The sequence below is a fragment of the Eptatretus burgeri genome, chromosome 4 (assembly GCF_056783735.1).
Source record: "Eptatretus burgeri isolate ZD-2024b chromosome 4, Ebu_testis_v1, whole genome shotgun sequence".
Classification (NCBI taxonomy): Eukaryota; Metazoa; Chordata; class Myxini; order Myxiniformes; family Myxinidae; genus Eptatretus; species Eptatretus burgeri.
This window is the reverse complement of record NC_140964.1, coordinates 21,574,652-21,591,484: the sequence shown is the minus strand read 5'-3', so window position 1 is coordinate 21,591,484 and position 16,833 is coordinate 21,574,652. Positions and strand designations below refer to the sequence as shown.

The 16,833-nt window shown below is 44.1% G+C and overlaps 1 protein-coding gene across 7 annotated transcripts in view; it reads right to left on the bottom strand.

Moving 5' to 3' along the window:
- Nucleotides 1–16,331, bottom strand: part of LOC147027607 (sal-like protein 1) — a 38,750-nt gene extending 22,419 nt beyond the window's left edge. The window contains exons 1-3 of one of the 7 annotated variants that reach the window (XM_085877136.1): nt 15,785–16,328; nt 8,811–9,045; nt 3,145–6,653 (exon numbers count right to left, since the gene is read on the bottom strand). In XM_085877136.1, the coding sequence (XP_085733262.1) occupies nt 3,145–6,653; nt 8,811–8,823 (3,522 nt within the window). In that variant the 5' untranslated portion in view covers nt 8,824–9,045; nt 15,785–16,328. Of the gene's footprint in view, nt 1–1,104; nt 1,227–3,144; nt 6,654–8,041; nt 8,427–8,810; nt 9,046–12,059; nt 12,179–14,100; nt 14,659–15,784 lie in introns of those variants that run through there. The other 6 variants (XM_085877140.1, XM_085877133.1, XM_085877135.1 and 3 more) reach the window with 6 other exon arrangements.
- Between the last annotated feature and the right edge of the window lie 502 nt (nt 16,332–16,833).

The window sequence follows — 16,833 nt, the reverse complement described above, 5'->3', positions numbered from 1 at the left end:
ATCCCATCACATTAATATTCAAACCAGAAACATTTCCTTGTCAAACACCACAAATTTTTTTTTTATAATACTCTTCAGACCTTGACAAAATCACAACCTGGTCAAACACTTGGAATATATTTTTCAGTCCTGACAAGTCTCACACTCTCACTATGTCACTCAAAAAGGACCATCTGGCAACCCCCCTTCCCCCCACCCTCCATCTACTTTGTTAAAAATTCTCTTGAAGCAGTTCAATCACTAATACTCCTGGATCTCATGACCAGCCTTGATCTTTCTTGGGCAAACCACATTTCAAAGCCAGGTGCCAACAACATCCTCTGTGGTATAAAGTCCTTCTTTGGCACACCTGAACTCCTATCGACCTACAAAGCTTTCATCCACAGCTTGATGGAGTACGGCTCTCCCCTCTGGGCTGGTGCCTATGCCTCACACTTTGCTCAGCTTAGAGCCATCAAAACTAAGGCCTTCAAGATCATTGGCATCTCCCGCAATTAAGAGCCGATGACCCTATCACTTTCCCGTCACAGGCAGGTCGGTTGTCACTGTCTTCTAACACCTCCTTTCTGGTCTTGCACCCTCTTCCCTCTCTGTACTTTGTCCCCCCATGTGTCTGTATGGTGAGACTCCCAAAATCCAGAATCACTGCCCACCTCCACTCATTCGTTTCCCTCCCCCCCCACCTCTGGAACCAGCTTCCACATTCTCTTCAATCCCATTCTTCCCTCTAGGTCTTCAAGACAGCTGTTCACCACCATCTCGGATCATCAACCATCCAATACCATGATCTTTTCAATGCATAGTTAGCCACCCTCCTTCCATCCCACAAATTACCTGTGCTTTCTTCCTGGGAGTTTTCTTCTGTATCCATCCTCCATCCTATCGTCTCCATCTATTTTGTCCCTCAACCCTCCTGTTAGTGTTTCCCCCTTCTCTTTTTAGCTGTTCCATTTGTTCTCTTGCGTCCAATCCATTCTGTGTTCCAGCTCTTCCATGAGCCTTGACTTTGCATGCAAAATTTTTTTTAACACTTTACGTCCCTCTCTGGAATGAGATGAAGAAAGTGCAGAAAACGTTATCCCAGGAAAACAAACAACAACAAAACAAACTTGCCGAATCACGTTTTATTAATGTCATCATAACTTTTCAATGTTGTTTGTGTGGTTGATCACACAGTCGATCATGAACAATTCCCTCACAATTTTGTTTTCTCAAACGCAATACTTCTACGGAATTAGGAAGAAAAAAAAATTCAATACAATCAGACAATCTGGCATTTTCTGAAACACAAGGATGAAGGGTGTTTGTATTCCAATTATATAATTTAACGTTTGGTAACTTCTTCTCAGATAGGATTCCGAGAGAGTGCAAATTGTCCGCACAAACTATCACCACTTAAATGATGTAACATTGTGGTCATTCTTCTATAAAATGGAGCAATAATACCCTTACCAAAAGTGACTTTTCAATACGACACAGATCATTTATAAAAAAAAAAAAATGCTTTATGGACGACAGATACAGGATGTTACACCATCATCTCACACCAAAACACTCGTTAATTCTTTATTTTTGCATGCAGGTTTGAAGCTGAGCCTGTTGATGACTGATAAACAAGTCCAGCCCCCCAAATATACATCTACATATATAAAACTGAGTTTGCTTGCTTACTTGATGCCTCTATTCAACAAGAGGAGAGTACATCTATAAGTATCTACTATGACAATGTATGTCTCAATGATGTGCTTTTCGACTGTGAGTACATGTTATTTGAACATGAGTACTGTACGCTATTTAGTACGCGAGTATGTGAGTATGTCTATAAAGTACATGTTATTAGAACGTGAACACGTCGATTAAGTATATACTATTCGAACCTCAGTGCGTGTATTAAGTGTGTCCGTGTATCCGCCTCAAGGACATACTAAAATGTGTGTATGTCCAATAACTATGCAGTTGAACATAGTTATCGCTGTGAAGGTGCTCTTGCCACATACACGTGACAAACTACTTTTTTAGAACACAAAAGTATGGTTCTCTCAATTTAATGAATTGTTTAGCTTCAGCAAAGATTGTACTCCACTTCACTTCAAATTCACATTCTATACCCACCCAGAGGGTACGTAAATAGATTGTGAAAGGTACGAGGATTGATCAGTATGAGGATTGATCAGTAATTGCATGCCCTAATTATATTTATTTGAAGAAGTTGAGGCTTATGGAAATGCTGAGCAACAAAGATTAGCAGGGCGACACAGCATCAGCAGGGAGAACAGGCAAACAAAACACCACATGTCGTTAAATAAAGACAAGAGAGGAATAGTTATTGAGTGTTAAAAAAACTAAACTCGTTGGTAGTAGGTATGTTAGACATGAGATGACAATGAGCTGCTCTATTAACGGATTGAGGGAAGAACTCACGAAGGACAGTCATAAAGAATCTTCCAAACATTAATATTATTACAATTGAAAAATAAAGGGTGATTGTTGAATTAATTGCTCAAAAATGTAAAAAGAACTACTCTGGGATTATTTATTATTAGAAAGAGGAAAAAAAATTTTCAGGCGAATTCCGCTAAAATAATAATAAAAATTCCGAATTCTTATTTATTTACTTTTTTGAGAAATTTGCCTCGAAGACTTCTTCGCAAGAAGACTACTTTGCACAGCAAAACGTTTGTCAAAAAATAATAAATAAAAGAACAACAAGATATTTTTTCAGCTTCAATGGTTAGTCATGAACATTTTTGGGAGGCTACACACTTACTGGCTGGCCTTGATGCACATCATTAAAAATGCACCCCTACCTCCCAGAAACTACTTAACTAAGCTTTCTTTCCCCCATTAAGCATTTTAATACAACCTCCCCTATATCTACTCTTTCTTTTCACGTCGATAAATAATAGAAGGTTCCATTGCACTTCTGATTAAAACAGCTCTCCTGCTTTTAACTTGCTTGAACAACTTCACACATTATTTAATGTCCATTAATGGCAATCCAAAGTAATTAATAATTGCTAGATGACATTTCACTACATTTTATTCGCATCATTTAACCATACAATAGCTTAATGAAAACCATGATGAATAATTTAACAAGAGACAATCATCAAAACTACACTTTTGGAATCAAGCAAGTTGTACCTTGAGGTTACCCTTGGTAGTGAAGGCTCGACCACAGATATTGCAGCCAAAGGGTTTTTCTCCAGTGTGTGTCCTTTCATGGATTTGAAGAGCACTTGAGGAAGAAAATGTCTTCCCACACGTGGCACAGTTGTGTTGCTTGGGAGTGCGGCGGGGTGGTGGCAGTGGTTGCGTCAAAATAGATGGCAGGACAGGCAACCCCCCTAATGAAGTGCCTGGTGACAAGCCAGTTGAAATCTCAGGGTGGTCGTTAAGAGAAAACTTGTTGCCACTCTCCATTTCAGGTTTTGTGAGAGGTAGCAAGGGGCTTGGAGTCAATGGGGACATTGCAGAGTTGGATGCCAGTGGCTGTGAGCTATCATACATCTGGCCGGGTAAGTCAAGACGATGGGTCATCATGTGTTGCTTGAGGTTACCCCTGGTAGTGCAGCGCCGGCTGCAGACACTGCACACAAAGGGACGTTCTTTGGTGTGACTTCGATAGTGAATCTCCAAGGCACTCTGGCATGCAAACATCTTTTGGCAGATGTCACATGTGGTGGACTTTCTCCTTTGCTCCTGGTTGCCAAATAAACTGTCAAGCTTCTGGCATATTGGTCCATTGTAAACAGCTGTCAAGTCCAGAGCACCACCATTTTCCAATCCTCGTGGTTTATATTCAGCTGAGGATGGTGGAGATTCAAACTTGATTATTCCTTGTTGTAGCTCATCAAAAGCAACTATCTCAGGGGACTTGGCTTTGCTGCTTTCATTATTTGTGGATGGTGAAGGAGGCTGCATGCAAGCAGTTTCCGATATTGTTGGACTCCCTCCACTGTAGCTTTCCAGATCTGCTATTGACATGGAATCATTAGTCAGGTGCTCACAGTCACTTGATCCATGATCACTTGACTTGAGGCTTGCCTGCAACTGCTGGCTAAGACCAGAGTCAATAAGTTTCATTTGGTTTTCAAGAGCTGCCAGACTCGACATAGCTGATGGAGGAGGTGATATGTGAGCTTTATCCTCTTCAGGCAAACTTACTCTTGCAAGTGCTGATTCAACTTCATCATTAACTGCCTCAATATCGTCCATGTCTTCATCCATTGGTTCCTCCATAAATTCCTGGCCAGATTCCATGCTGTTTTCATCAAAAAGGCTCCCATCAGACTCCATGCCATCAGGTACCTCTGATCCTGGAACATTAGAAATTTGTCCACCCATGTGCATGTGAATATGCTGTTGAAGCACCACTGCATTGGTGAACTTCTTCTGACAAATGGGACATGAATGTTGTACCTTGAGTGGAGCCATAGCACGATGGACACCATAATGAGTCTTCATGTTGCCCTTGGTGGTGAAGGCCCGCCCGCAAATCTTGCACTTGTATGGCCGCTCACCCGTGTGTATTCGATAGTGCATCTTGAGTGCACTGTGGCAGCTCAATATGCGATGGCATACAGCACACTCATTAGGATCCACTGGCCTCTTGTCAATGCTTTCCACTAATTGTTGTAGTTTTGATGTTTCTGATGTTGGTGGGGGCTCAAGAAGACCGCCAAATGGAAACTTTGCCTTGAGTTGGTCAGTCATTAGTGGAAGGAGCGGGTTGGTAGCAAGTGTGTTTTCAAAGTTTGGCAAACTTGTCGAAGTAACCATGCTCCCCAACTGTTCTGAGTTTGTCTCACTTTCCTTGATGTCAATGTTACCTTCCATCCCAGAGATTTGTGAATCTTCCTCAGCCTTGACTGGTGGGCTTCCTGGCTGAGCTGACAAAGCTGGTGCACCAGTAGGAGTTGAGCTGCCCACACTTGATGTCGGTGACATTGTGGGAGAGTCTGTCACGATAGCACCCAAGAGTGGCACAGAGCCAGTATATGTGGGCAATCCACTCATTGTTGGTGGTAGAGTGAGAACAGAGCAGCTAGTGACAGGTGGAAGCAATGGTTTGTTGTCAAGCCATGTGCTTGCAGGTTTTTCCAGTGGCATAGACATTCCATAGGGGATACCAGTGCTTGTGGGTATGCGGTCAAGGTGTTCAGGTACTGGATATGGGTTCATCTGAATGTGTGGATATTTCTCCTTATGACGCTGAAAATGAACCTTCAAATTTCCCTTGGTCGAGAAACGGTTACCACATATATTGCACTTGAAAGGCCGTTCTCCTGTATGTGAACGTAAGTGTATCTGAAGAGCGCTGTCACTGCCAAACACCTTTCCACAAAAACGGCACTTGTGCTTGAAAAAAGCCTCTTCTGAACTTGCCTTTCCATCAAGTGCTGATATGTTGGGTGGTTTACCTTTCTTCTGCCTCCCCAATACAGACATGCTATCCACTGCTTCTGTCGTAGCAGCAATACTGGCCAAAGGGTTGGGAAAGATAACACTGCTTGAAGCCATGGAGGAAGAAAAAGAAGAGGAGCAAGAAGAAGTGAGGAGTGAGCTAAAGTTTGAAGTTGAAGTCTGACTTGTTGTGGCGACTGACATTGCCTGAGAATTTGTTGTAGCTTCAAGACCTTTCCCAATTTCCATTGTAGTGGGACCATCTGACATTTGCAGTCTTATACCCTGAGGGGATGAGCTTGGCTGCTGTGTTGAAGTTGGTGGAAGAGATGTGGTAGACCCAAAATGAGGTAGCTGCTCTTGCTTTAAGCCTTCACAAGTTGATTGTTGTGGCATGGGAATGTGCGGTGAAGCAGATGAAACAGCAGTAATAGCAGGAATAGCAGGAACATGTGATGAGCAGAGAGATGATGACAAGAGGCCAACCGCTCGTAAGGTACCAGCACCAGGAAATGATGAAAAGAAAGAAGAATGGGGTGAAATTAGGAGCAACTGCCCTCGTATCTGCTCAATAAGCTGCAACTGGTGAAGCTGTTGCTGTTGTAAAGCTGTAAGCTGGTCCATGATCATCGGGAGTGTCGCCGAACCAAAACCAACAGCAAAAGTTCCATTTCCTGTATCGTTACCGCCATTATTGCTTTTTCTGCTCTTACAGTTTTCCGTAGTACTAACATCTTGCTTCAACGGCGGCTGTGAAAATTGTGCCACTGCCACTGATGTGCTTTGCAGAGTCTCCAGGGTCACATTGGTATTTGGCATACCATTGTTTACTGATGGATTTGCCAACTTCCCGTGCAGAATGAAGGGCTCACTACTCTCAGCTTCTTCAGTGTCTATTTCTGTAATGCGTTCCTCTATTTCTTCAGGACCACCCTTTATCTCATCTTCAATTTCATTCGTTTGTGGTAGTTTTTGAAAACTCGGGGTCTCCAAAAGCATGTCGTTGTCAATCTTCTTCTCCAAAATTTCTTCCTGAGCCACAATAGTATCTGGAGATTCAGGTTGGAAATCTTCACTGACTCCAACTTCCTCGTCTTTTACGATAAGCACCAGTTGTTTTTCCATACAGTTCTTTTTGTGCTGCAGAAAATCAGGCAACAGTAGAAACTCTGCACAGCATCCATCACAAACATATGCCCCACTTGTCTCCTCTTCAGCCTCCTTTTCCTGGTCCTGAGCAAGGCAGCCTGACTCCACACACAGAGGATAGGGAAGGAAACATAGGAGGGAAAGATGGAGGAGCAATCATCAGGGGACATGCAGGTTGCATTGGATAAGGCCCATTATAGATACGCTGCACCCCGTGCAACTGACGATTCCGCTTATTGCACTCGTTTGTGTCAAACAATCAATTTTTCCTCCCGGCCCAAAATTGCTTCAGCTGCATCTAGTGCATGCCCCTGTGCCCATCGCCTGTCGTTTGTGCTTGCTGGCTAATCATTCCCTTTGCACCCTTCATCGAATTATGAGGCCGCATCAACTGTGGATGCTGAGGGCTAATGAAATTCCACGGAACACCATTGATTTCCAATATTTTCATAGGCCTCACAGCACAGTGAGCCAGGAAGCACAAATCAGACGTCCAGTCAAGTCATTAGCCTCCACTTTTGTCTGGCAGCTCTTCCCCATTTCCTGATAAATTACGGATGTCTCAGCAAGTTTGCCGGATGGTTCTAAAGTGACAAGCTCGCCTGGCCTAATCAGGCAGTGACAGGCCTAACACAAAGCTTTCAGGCAGCGTCTAAAAACAACCCACGTTTTCAACCTCCTCGCTTGTCTGCCAAACCAACTCCACAGCATAGAGAAGGTTTCACAAGTCCGAGGCCGCTGCCTATTAATAACATTTCACTATGGCACATGGACTATAAAACCACCAAACCTTCACACAAATTGACTAATATACTATCACTTCGCTAAGGTGATCAAACAATTCCGAGCAATAAATCTCCGCTGCTTTTTCTATGCAATCCAAATTGCGCACGGCATGTGCCTCTAACTATACCCTAGCAATTAGCAATCCAATTTTGATGACATCAACGTTCTTTAAAAGCGAATGCATCCAATACATGTATTCATGATATTCTTGTTTTGAGTGAAGTCGATGGATAATATTTCATCAACTGAACCAGCGTTGTTTTACAAACACCAAAGCGTGTCAATCATAATGAACCATTACGAGGAATGAAACATAAATATATATATATATATATATATATATATATATATATATATATATATATGTACATACATACACACACACATACACACACACAATATTTAAATGCATCACAAAATTGCAGGTGTGTCATGATATTTTTTTTTAAATCATGTAAATTATGAGTGTTATATGGCAAGATAGAAGAGCAGTATATCATTATTAATCCTCCACTTTCTTCCATTAATTTAATCCTCACTGTTCATGGGTGAAACCATCCTGAAAGTACAATATTTATCGTGAGTTCTGTTACAGAAAATGAAACGTTGCACACTTTGAGAATCATCATCCATTCGAGTCATGCTTAAACTCAGTGAATGTGAAAAAAAGGAAAATAAAGCTTTGTAACGAGTCACTGACCACTCAAAGCTGCACTCCCTGTAAAAGCGAAACCAAGTCATGTTTAAAACTCTGCTGTTCAACGAGCATCCCAACATTTCCCTTCTCTGCAAGTCTGTCTGGAGCATCGCAGGAAAAGCTTGCAATTAATGTAGATCATTTGATAGTTCATTCTCAGCCAGATACTTTTCAATTGCCTTGTGTATAGCATGCTTGCAGCACATCTGGAACCGAGCACAAATTTTGGCCATAAGTGAATATTTGATTCTTGCAGAAATACATGATGAAACACATCAGTGAAACAAATGGTTCTCAAAAGAAGGAATCCAGGCATGTAATAAAAATCTGTGGTGGAGGATAAAGCTTCGGCAAAGTGAAACGCTGCATCTGTCCTGTCTTTCTTGCTGCAAGCCTGTTGCTCTAAACGAGGAACTTGTTTGCTCAACCGCAAGCTCCTCTAAAGCCTGTCCCTCCCACTCTCAAACCGCCCCCACCCCTCCTTCCCTCTTCCCCCAAACTCCCCTCCCCTCTACCTTCCAACATTTATCACATGTGGCCTTTTGGCCAAGCACACAACTACAGGCTCCATTAATGCTCTTCCAGAGTGCCCGTATGTTCCTGGCAGTGTCCCGCAGCACGTCAGCGCACGCATTGCTTGATGAAACTTCTCACTTCTTTCGGCCTCCAGGACAGTGCCGCCTCCTCACAAACACCACTAGAGCGATGGATGGCGATAAAAATAAAAAAGGAAATGCGTCTGAAAGATAGAGCACCCCAGTGGTGAACTTACAGCGACGAGCCATGGTCCTCCCGAGGTCCGACGCTTTTTAGCCAAAGAGCTCTTCACATCCAGCTGTGCCTTGAGCTGCGCACCAAATGCAGGCAGTCGTATTTGCTTGGTGCTGGAGGGATTCTGATCGAGGGTTTGCGTGTTTCCTCAAGATGGGATACTTAATTGGGACGAGCCGGAGCTTAGACCCCTCTCCTCCTCCTTCAGCTCCACCCCGCGAAAGCTGCAGCAGTGTCTGCAGCGAACACAAACATCCTCGTCTGAAACCGCAACTGAACAAGGACAGAGAGGATGCCGCGAGTAGACTTGAACTTTAAAAAAAAAAATAAGGTTCATGTACGCCCCTCTTTGAACTACAGTATGTCTCTTCGTGCTGAAATGAGAGCGTTTCCTTCAACACTATTTCTGCTAGTGTATGTGATTATCAATATGATTGTGCTTGTACTCCACTTTAACAAGTGACTCCACATCGACAGCATTCTACCGTCTCGACGACAATCTGATGGCACTCCAGGAAGCCATGTAGATGTTTGGAAAAAATGAACGTTTACATTCGATCAACGTGCTTAACTTCCCTAAACTTTGTTGCACAAAGTTAATTCTTGCAGCAATGTTGGAGACATGTTATACTTGTTGAAGCATGAATAATATGATATAGTTAAAAATAAAGTTATCAAGATGAAGAATGATAATTAACAGCAAAGTCGATGATACAATAGTGGTTTTGCAACCTTCACGTTATAACGAAAGAAAATTTGGCCGGCACCTCTTTTAATAATTGTGAAGAGTTCCTTGAATGGCATGAAAAGACACCGCAAGCAGCGAACCTTGTAAGACCTAAACCCACGGCCCGAATCCGGCTCTTCAACTACATTTGAGCTTCCCAAGGCAACGTTCAATTTACTTTAAGCAGATAAACTGTAATCCTCCAGAACACATCAAAGCTCACTTCGCTCCAGTGAATCCTGCTGTTACCACCAATCTACCTTTTAATAAAAGACTGCGTTCGTAATAATTCCGACCTATTGAACCAATCCGTTATGACAGCGCTGCAGGTTGAGAATATAAACAACCGATCTGGGTTTGCACAGAAATAATCCCTGGGAAAAAAAAATCTTCAAGATTAGAATCATATTTTGTTTTTTGGGTTGTTTTTAATGTGTCTCAGTCTGCATTAAAGTTTACCTTTGTATTCTATCCTAGTGAAGAACAAGTTAGCACATAAGTACCTATATCGATGAGTATAGTTATTGATCATTGTATTATTATAAAATTGAAATGCATACGCCTTTTGTTTTTCATAAAATCATTCCTCAAGAAATACGTCCCACCTAATCCCTATTCCTCCCCCCCTCCTTGGTCTTCAACAAAACTTTTGATTGCCTGCCACTCAAATGGCCTAGCACACTTTTATATGGCAACATTTCGGCGACAGGTCAATGGGGTCGTCCCACTGCATTCCTATATAAACGGCATTTTAATTTTGCCAGTTCCCGATGGAGGGCGCCGTGTTGTCGCATTTGTAACCAAATCCAGCTTGTAATCGTGCGGGTCGCCAGTTCAAGCACCTTTACTATTGGGCCCCCACGATTGCACTGCGGGTTGTCCTTTGTTAACCTGTACAAAGCTTCGGAAATTCAACCCAAACAAAGTTAGAAACAACCAACAGGTATACTTACCTGCAACATAATCAGCATTTCTTTGGTAAATTAGGACACAAGGTTTGATTTAAGAAATCGAGGCCAACAAGAAGAAGAACTAAAGAGTGATTGCACATTTAGAAGATAAAAAAAGTTGTTGTAAAGGGATTATTTGGTCGAAAAATGTAAATTACGATGACGCAAGGAAAAGAGGGATTAAAAAGAACATTTCCTTCAAACACAATCGGTCATTGGTTTTTACATCCACTCCAGACTTACTGATCAGGATTCATAGTTATCACAGGAAAGAGGAGAGTACAAAATGAACGCTTGTCCGCAACATTCGAGTAAAAATATTGCGGGACAACTTCTCTCTATGCCTCTTCATGAAAATGTTCCTCCGCCTCCATAGGACATCGTCAAACAGTACTCAAAATGAGTGTAAATGCAATACACGTGCACAGTAATGAAAGGCAAACTAATACCAAAATAAAACTATTGTATTACTATTATATCAGTCGTTTTAAAACAAAACCCCATATGTATTTCATTACAATGACGAGAAATGTATGTCTGCTTCCCTGCTGTACTCTTCGGAATGGCATCAGAAAACTGCGGAGGGCGAACAGCAAGTCTCTCGCCGAACCAAAGTGATGATGGACTTTGATTTTTTTTTTTTTTTTAATTCAACAATTGTATTCTACAGGAGTTTAAACAATTTTTTTTTTATACAGAATTATTTTACAGCAATTCAACCGTTTCACTTTAACAACCACAACCCTCATAACTCGTCTTCACAAACCAGCAATTGCATCCTCAATAGGCAGGGAACCACCACGGGGTGTACAATTTATTTCACTTACAGTTTTATTCCTGGTGGCATAATAAACCAGAAACCATCATCGCAGCCTTATTTTGAACAAACGAGCGATATTTAACTAATATATTCAACAATCTCCGAATTGTTTCACATTATCCTGCATACTTATATGTGTCAACTCCATATTCATGATTTTTCAATTCGATCACATTTATTATTTTCAGACACCTGCAGAAATTACCGAATCACAGAAACTTTAATCGAACACTGCGAGAGATCACTGATGGTTAAAACGAGCTCAACGTTCGAATGTTCGCGAAAACGCTTGCAGTCGCATTTTGCCGTGGAGTGAACACTTCCTTCTGTTTGTCGCGCTGGCCCAGAATAAAATTTCACTGAACAACGCAGTGGAGCCATTTGCATTGGTTGAGTGGCCCCCTGGCCCCGATTAGCTTAGCCGCATGTTAATCTGCTTGTATTCTTGCCCGGATTTTAATGAATTGATCAGCGCATAATGGCAGCAAGGTAGCAGAGCTGAGGTCAGATGTGGATGGAAATGGAGTGAGGTGGGAGACTGATGAAGGCAAAGACAACGCCGTCAACACGGGATTTGCTTGAGAGGGAACGGCTGGGTGGAGGGGAGGATTGGGTGGCGAGAGGTAGAAAGAGAGGGAGGGTTTGGCTTTAGGGCAAGGCCATCGAAACAAATGCTACCAACAAGGTGGTACACAAATGTGCGAGTGGACCCTCTGGCCAAAGGTTAAAACAGCAGCAATGCTCTCGGCTTACCCCTGCACCCTTCAACTCATCCTCATCTCGACGTGCGATGCATGGCGGGGGGTTCGTGTAACTCTTACCTCCCCATTCGCAATACTTCCTACAACTCCACCCCCCCCAACTCCTTCATTTGGTCCCCACCATGCGCTGCACAAAATCCTGACCAAAAGTTACACCCCCACCAGTACAAAAACGCACGCTCTTCTTGCCCTCCCACTTCCGTCTGCTCCATGTAGTAGAGCTCGTTCCACCGCCAGCCCCCCCCCCCTCGATTCGAACCCCTCTGTCACTTTCAGGAAGTAGCCCCAACGCGATGCCTCCACAGGCGGCAATCAGGCAGTCAGTCACAAGTGCCCAAAGGCACCTTTAACCCCCAGCTTTTCCGTCCTGCCGACCCAGAAAGCCCCTCTGTGATACCCTCATCACACTGCTATTGTTATCCAGGCCGGAATAAATAGCCTTTGAAAACATTGGTGAAAACTTTACCATGTAGGAATGAAGATGTGATAGAACTATGAATATTCATCGCTTTAAATTATATACATACATATATATATATATATATATATATATATATATATATATATATATATATATATATATATATATATATATATATATATATTACTCCATCCTTTTACATGCTGAGCGTCAAGCAACGAAGCAGCATGTACCATTTTTAAAGTTTTTGGTACAACGCGGCTGGGATTTGAACCAGCGACCTCCCAGACTCGGAGCAGACACTTTTACCAATACATACATACATATATACAATATGCCTATACACACACACACACACACACACACACACACACACACACACACACACACACTTAATCAGCACAATGAGCTGCAATTTTTCAAACAGCATTTCATGCGTTTGCTTTTTTTCTTTCTTTCTTTTTTTCTACAGCATCAAGGTATTTTATAACACGATTATATGGGAATTATCAGTTGAGATTCGGATGGAAAAAATATTTATAACATGCGACAAGCATGTCTCAGCAAAACCCAGTGGCTAAATGACGACACAAATGATACGGTTGCATTAACATGGAAAGCATCCTGAAGTGGATAGATCTATCGGATTGGCAAATCAAACTCGAATGCACTATATACAGCATGTGTGTAAATGGAGAAAGTCTCGTGGGTTAAACATCGGACAGGCCCCTGTTTAACAAAAACTACCGAACCCTTTTAGAATCCCCATGCATTGGTGCCCTGGGGAACAAAGCCACAAAATGCCTTGTAAACAAAAGGGGATCGAACGACTCCCACCCCCTCCCTTCAGCCCAATTGCTCCTGCGCCTCCGATGTTATCGCGGGTCGCGAAGAAGGCGTTCAACTCGTGTTGATACAGCGCAGGCACGATGAGCCAAATGCTCTCCTGTCGCGTCGAAGTTCCTCATATTATGTATGCTTCAGCCGGCATGCAGGGAAAGCCTTGGGTGAGGGGCGCTCAGCGCAGACAGCAACAGGGTGTTTGTCGGGCCCACCCTGACCCTCATCAGTTCCTCCTCCTAACGCAGCATCCATATTGCAGGTCATTCACGTCCTTGCGTTAGAGCGAAAAATAGGAGTTTGTAGGTCACTTTGCAAGCTTGATAAGCGATCGAATGCACTTTGAAGGACGCAAAGTTACAAAGCAAATAACTGTTTTGACATGTATGTGTACCGAGGACAATTGCATTGTTCCTTTGAGCAGGTGATTGTGACGTAAGTGGACATAAGGTCCTGTGCGATGGTCGAGTTGCGTAGATGGCCTTTTGAAGGAAAGGCGAGGGTGACGGGGAACATGGCACCACAAACCACATTAGTTCCGACCGCACATTCCACACTTTCACAAAAAAAGTTGCGTTTCTTTCCTGAACTGCTCCTTCGATACCCCTCTCTCAACACGCCACTTCCACTTTCTTTTCATTGCCGTACACATGACGCGGCAAAGACGCCTTTGCAATATACTCGTGCGATTAACAAGTACCGACGCAACAAAAACAAAACAAAAATTAAATCCACGTTTTATAATTCTATAACTCATTAGAACATTCGTTACTTTGCTCGTTGTCGACTCAGCATGTTTGCTTGTCCGCGGTTTCAAAGAACTTTGTAAACAGCCAAAGCTCCGAAGAATCTAGACGACTGGTCTCGTGCAACCTGATGGAGGGTCCAAAACATTTTACCCCACATATGAATCGACCATCATAATGGAAATTGCAGGTATGACTGAATGACATCGTAAAGGATCTTAACCAATTCTGGACCACAATCAATGATCGTAGGTTCGAGAAAATTTTTTTTTTGGGGTTCTCAAGTTGTGGTTTCATCAGAACCGAGGATCTGTTACGGAACACCAGAGCCAGCGATTACTTGAAGCGTTCTTTACATTTCTGTTAATTTGTCCCATTTATTTTTTTTTTGCATAACTTGTTCTAAATGAAGACCAAACAAAACTTGTACAATGTTGCTAAGATTTGAGCAGCTGGTATATAAACCTCATGAATACTACGTGGAAAACAAACAAACACAAAAAACAACCTTTGCCCAGTAAATAGCCAAAACAAAACTCGCATTCCAGAACCAGATCACACACACACACACACACACACACACACACACACACACACACACACACACACACACACACACACACACACACACACACACACACACACACACACACACACACACACACACACACACACACACACACACACACTTGTATTCTCATCGCGTATCATCATTAGACTGTGCGAGACGGCAGTTGTAATTCAAACTGTTCAACATTGTTGCTTCAAGAGCGGCGGTGAAAAAGTTCAGGAAACTGTTCTAAGCATAAACGGCTCCAGTACTCGTACGTTTCTTAAGACTACAGTTTTATGAGCCAATGAAACTTGCCTATTGAATCGCAATGCCCTGTTTTCCAGTGGCTTCCAAAAGCAAGGCAAAAAAAATCGACGAAATACATGCGATGTTGCTGCGAGTATGAAATTGCGGATTCTGTATTCCACAAGGTGCCAGCGAGAGAGTGCACGGAGTACGTAGAGTGTGAAGACCAAGAGCCACGTCCCTGTCTTGCCCAGAGTAAACACAGCACAGCCAAACGGCCCCGGCAGAGTAATGTTTGCCCGAGGCATTTCGGCTAATGGTTAACTCAGTTCAGTAGTACCCTGAGAGTTGCTCGCTCGGACTGCCAGGCAGCGGGCTTTATAAGTCGTCGTATCGTCGTACCATGCCAATTGGTGAACAGGTTTAAAAGGGCGTCCTCCAGGTGTGTCTCTCAATCTTCGGTCTTCCGCTAAGTCTCGCCACGGAACTCCCAACACCGGCGGAGCGCCGCGAGGGGAGACCGACGCATTCGGGACACAAACACTGGACAATAAGCGGACTTTGGTCACTGCATTCAAACTCCACTCGGCGATCTGTGTACCAAACACCACGATATGCCAAAATGGTAAGACAATACGTTCAACTGGATGTGCAAAAGCGGAAAAATAAGTTTTCAGCACAAGTGTATCCCGGGTCAGGTTCGAGTGGATCACCGCACGCTCAACAGTCAAGCCTCGAGACACACGTCGTGCAGCCTTTTATGGATAAGAAAGACAGTGCCCTTTGATTGTCGAGGAATTCCGCCAAAAAAAAAGTGGCCAAAACTCGAAGAACAAACCGGAGGATTAAACAGCACAACAGGAGCAGAGTCAGCAGCAAGGGTACTGAGCCCGTGAGCAAACAGAACTCACCATTTTCCGAAAGCGAAGGCGGCTCTTGGTCCGCCCTGAGCTGCTGCGGCTTCGCCTGCTTGCGGCGCGACATGGCAGATACATCAGCGAGGAATAAAAAAATTACAAATTCGCGAGTTGCAAAATTACGGAAATTACAGTGCGGCGCCACCGCGCATGCCCGCGCAATTATGATTATCAATAATGCATCGCGATTAATCATCGGCGCTCCGGCTCAGCCTGATTGGCCCACGGCCAGGGGGTGGGGGGCTCGAGGGGAGGTGGGGGGCGACGTGCAGCGATTATTCAAAAAAGCGCGCGCAGACCAGCGCAGACGCGATGTGAGCCGTTCGAAGCTCTGCGTCGCGCACGCTCTCGCAGGAGCTCGCGACGCGGAGCCTCTTCTTGCGAGCGCAGCCCCGATATGGCCGTAGCGTGTCGTCCCATCGCGTCCCACCCCGTCCTATATGCGATGCTCGCACGGCCCCGGCTCTCTGCTCGACAGCACGCGGTGCGGCTGTGGAGTGAGGCAACTGGGGATGCCGTTTGGCGGGCACGAGGGGAGGGGGGGCACGAAAGGCGCAAATCGAGGGGAAGGGGGGGGGAGAAAGGAAAGAGGGAGTAGCGGTGACTCGCGGAGAGAGGGGGCCGGACTGGAGGGACGAAGGGGTGTGATCGTGGGAATGGGTGGGGAAACCTGCGGAAAAGGAAGTTGGAATTGAAGGGAAGTCGTGCGCATTCTCCTAACGTATCGTCCTTTCGCTAATCGAACTGACTTTTCTTTTCATTTCCGCAGAGCTTCGGTTCAAGAATCGATGCTTCATCTATAACTAGCCGGGTAACCTGGGAGGGCTCTTGCACGTCTCCCGAACCTGCGCAAAGTTTCACGAGTCGCCGATGGCGTTTGATCAGTGCGGCCCTTGCTGGGCTCTGGGATGGGCTTGGCCGGAGCGGGTTGTCCCTCGGCTACCACTAGGCTGCAGTGCTCAGCCATGCTGCGGGTGCAGGCCTCACCCCGGCGCTGGAATCAAGCGGGGCGCGACAAAGCACCATTTTGTTTGAATTAAGCT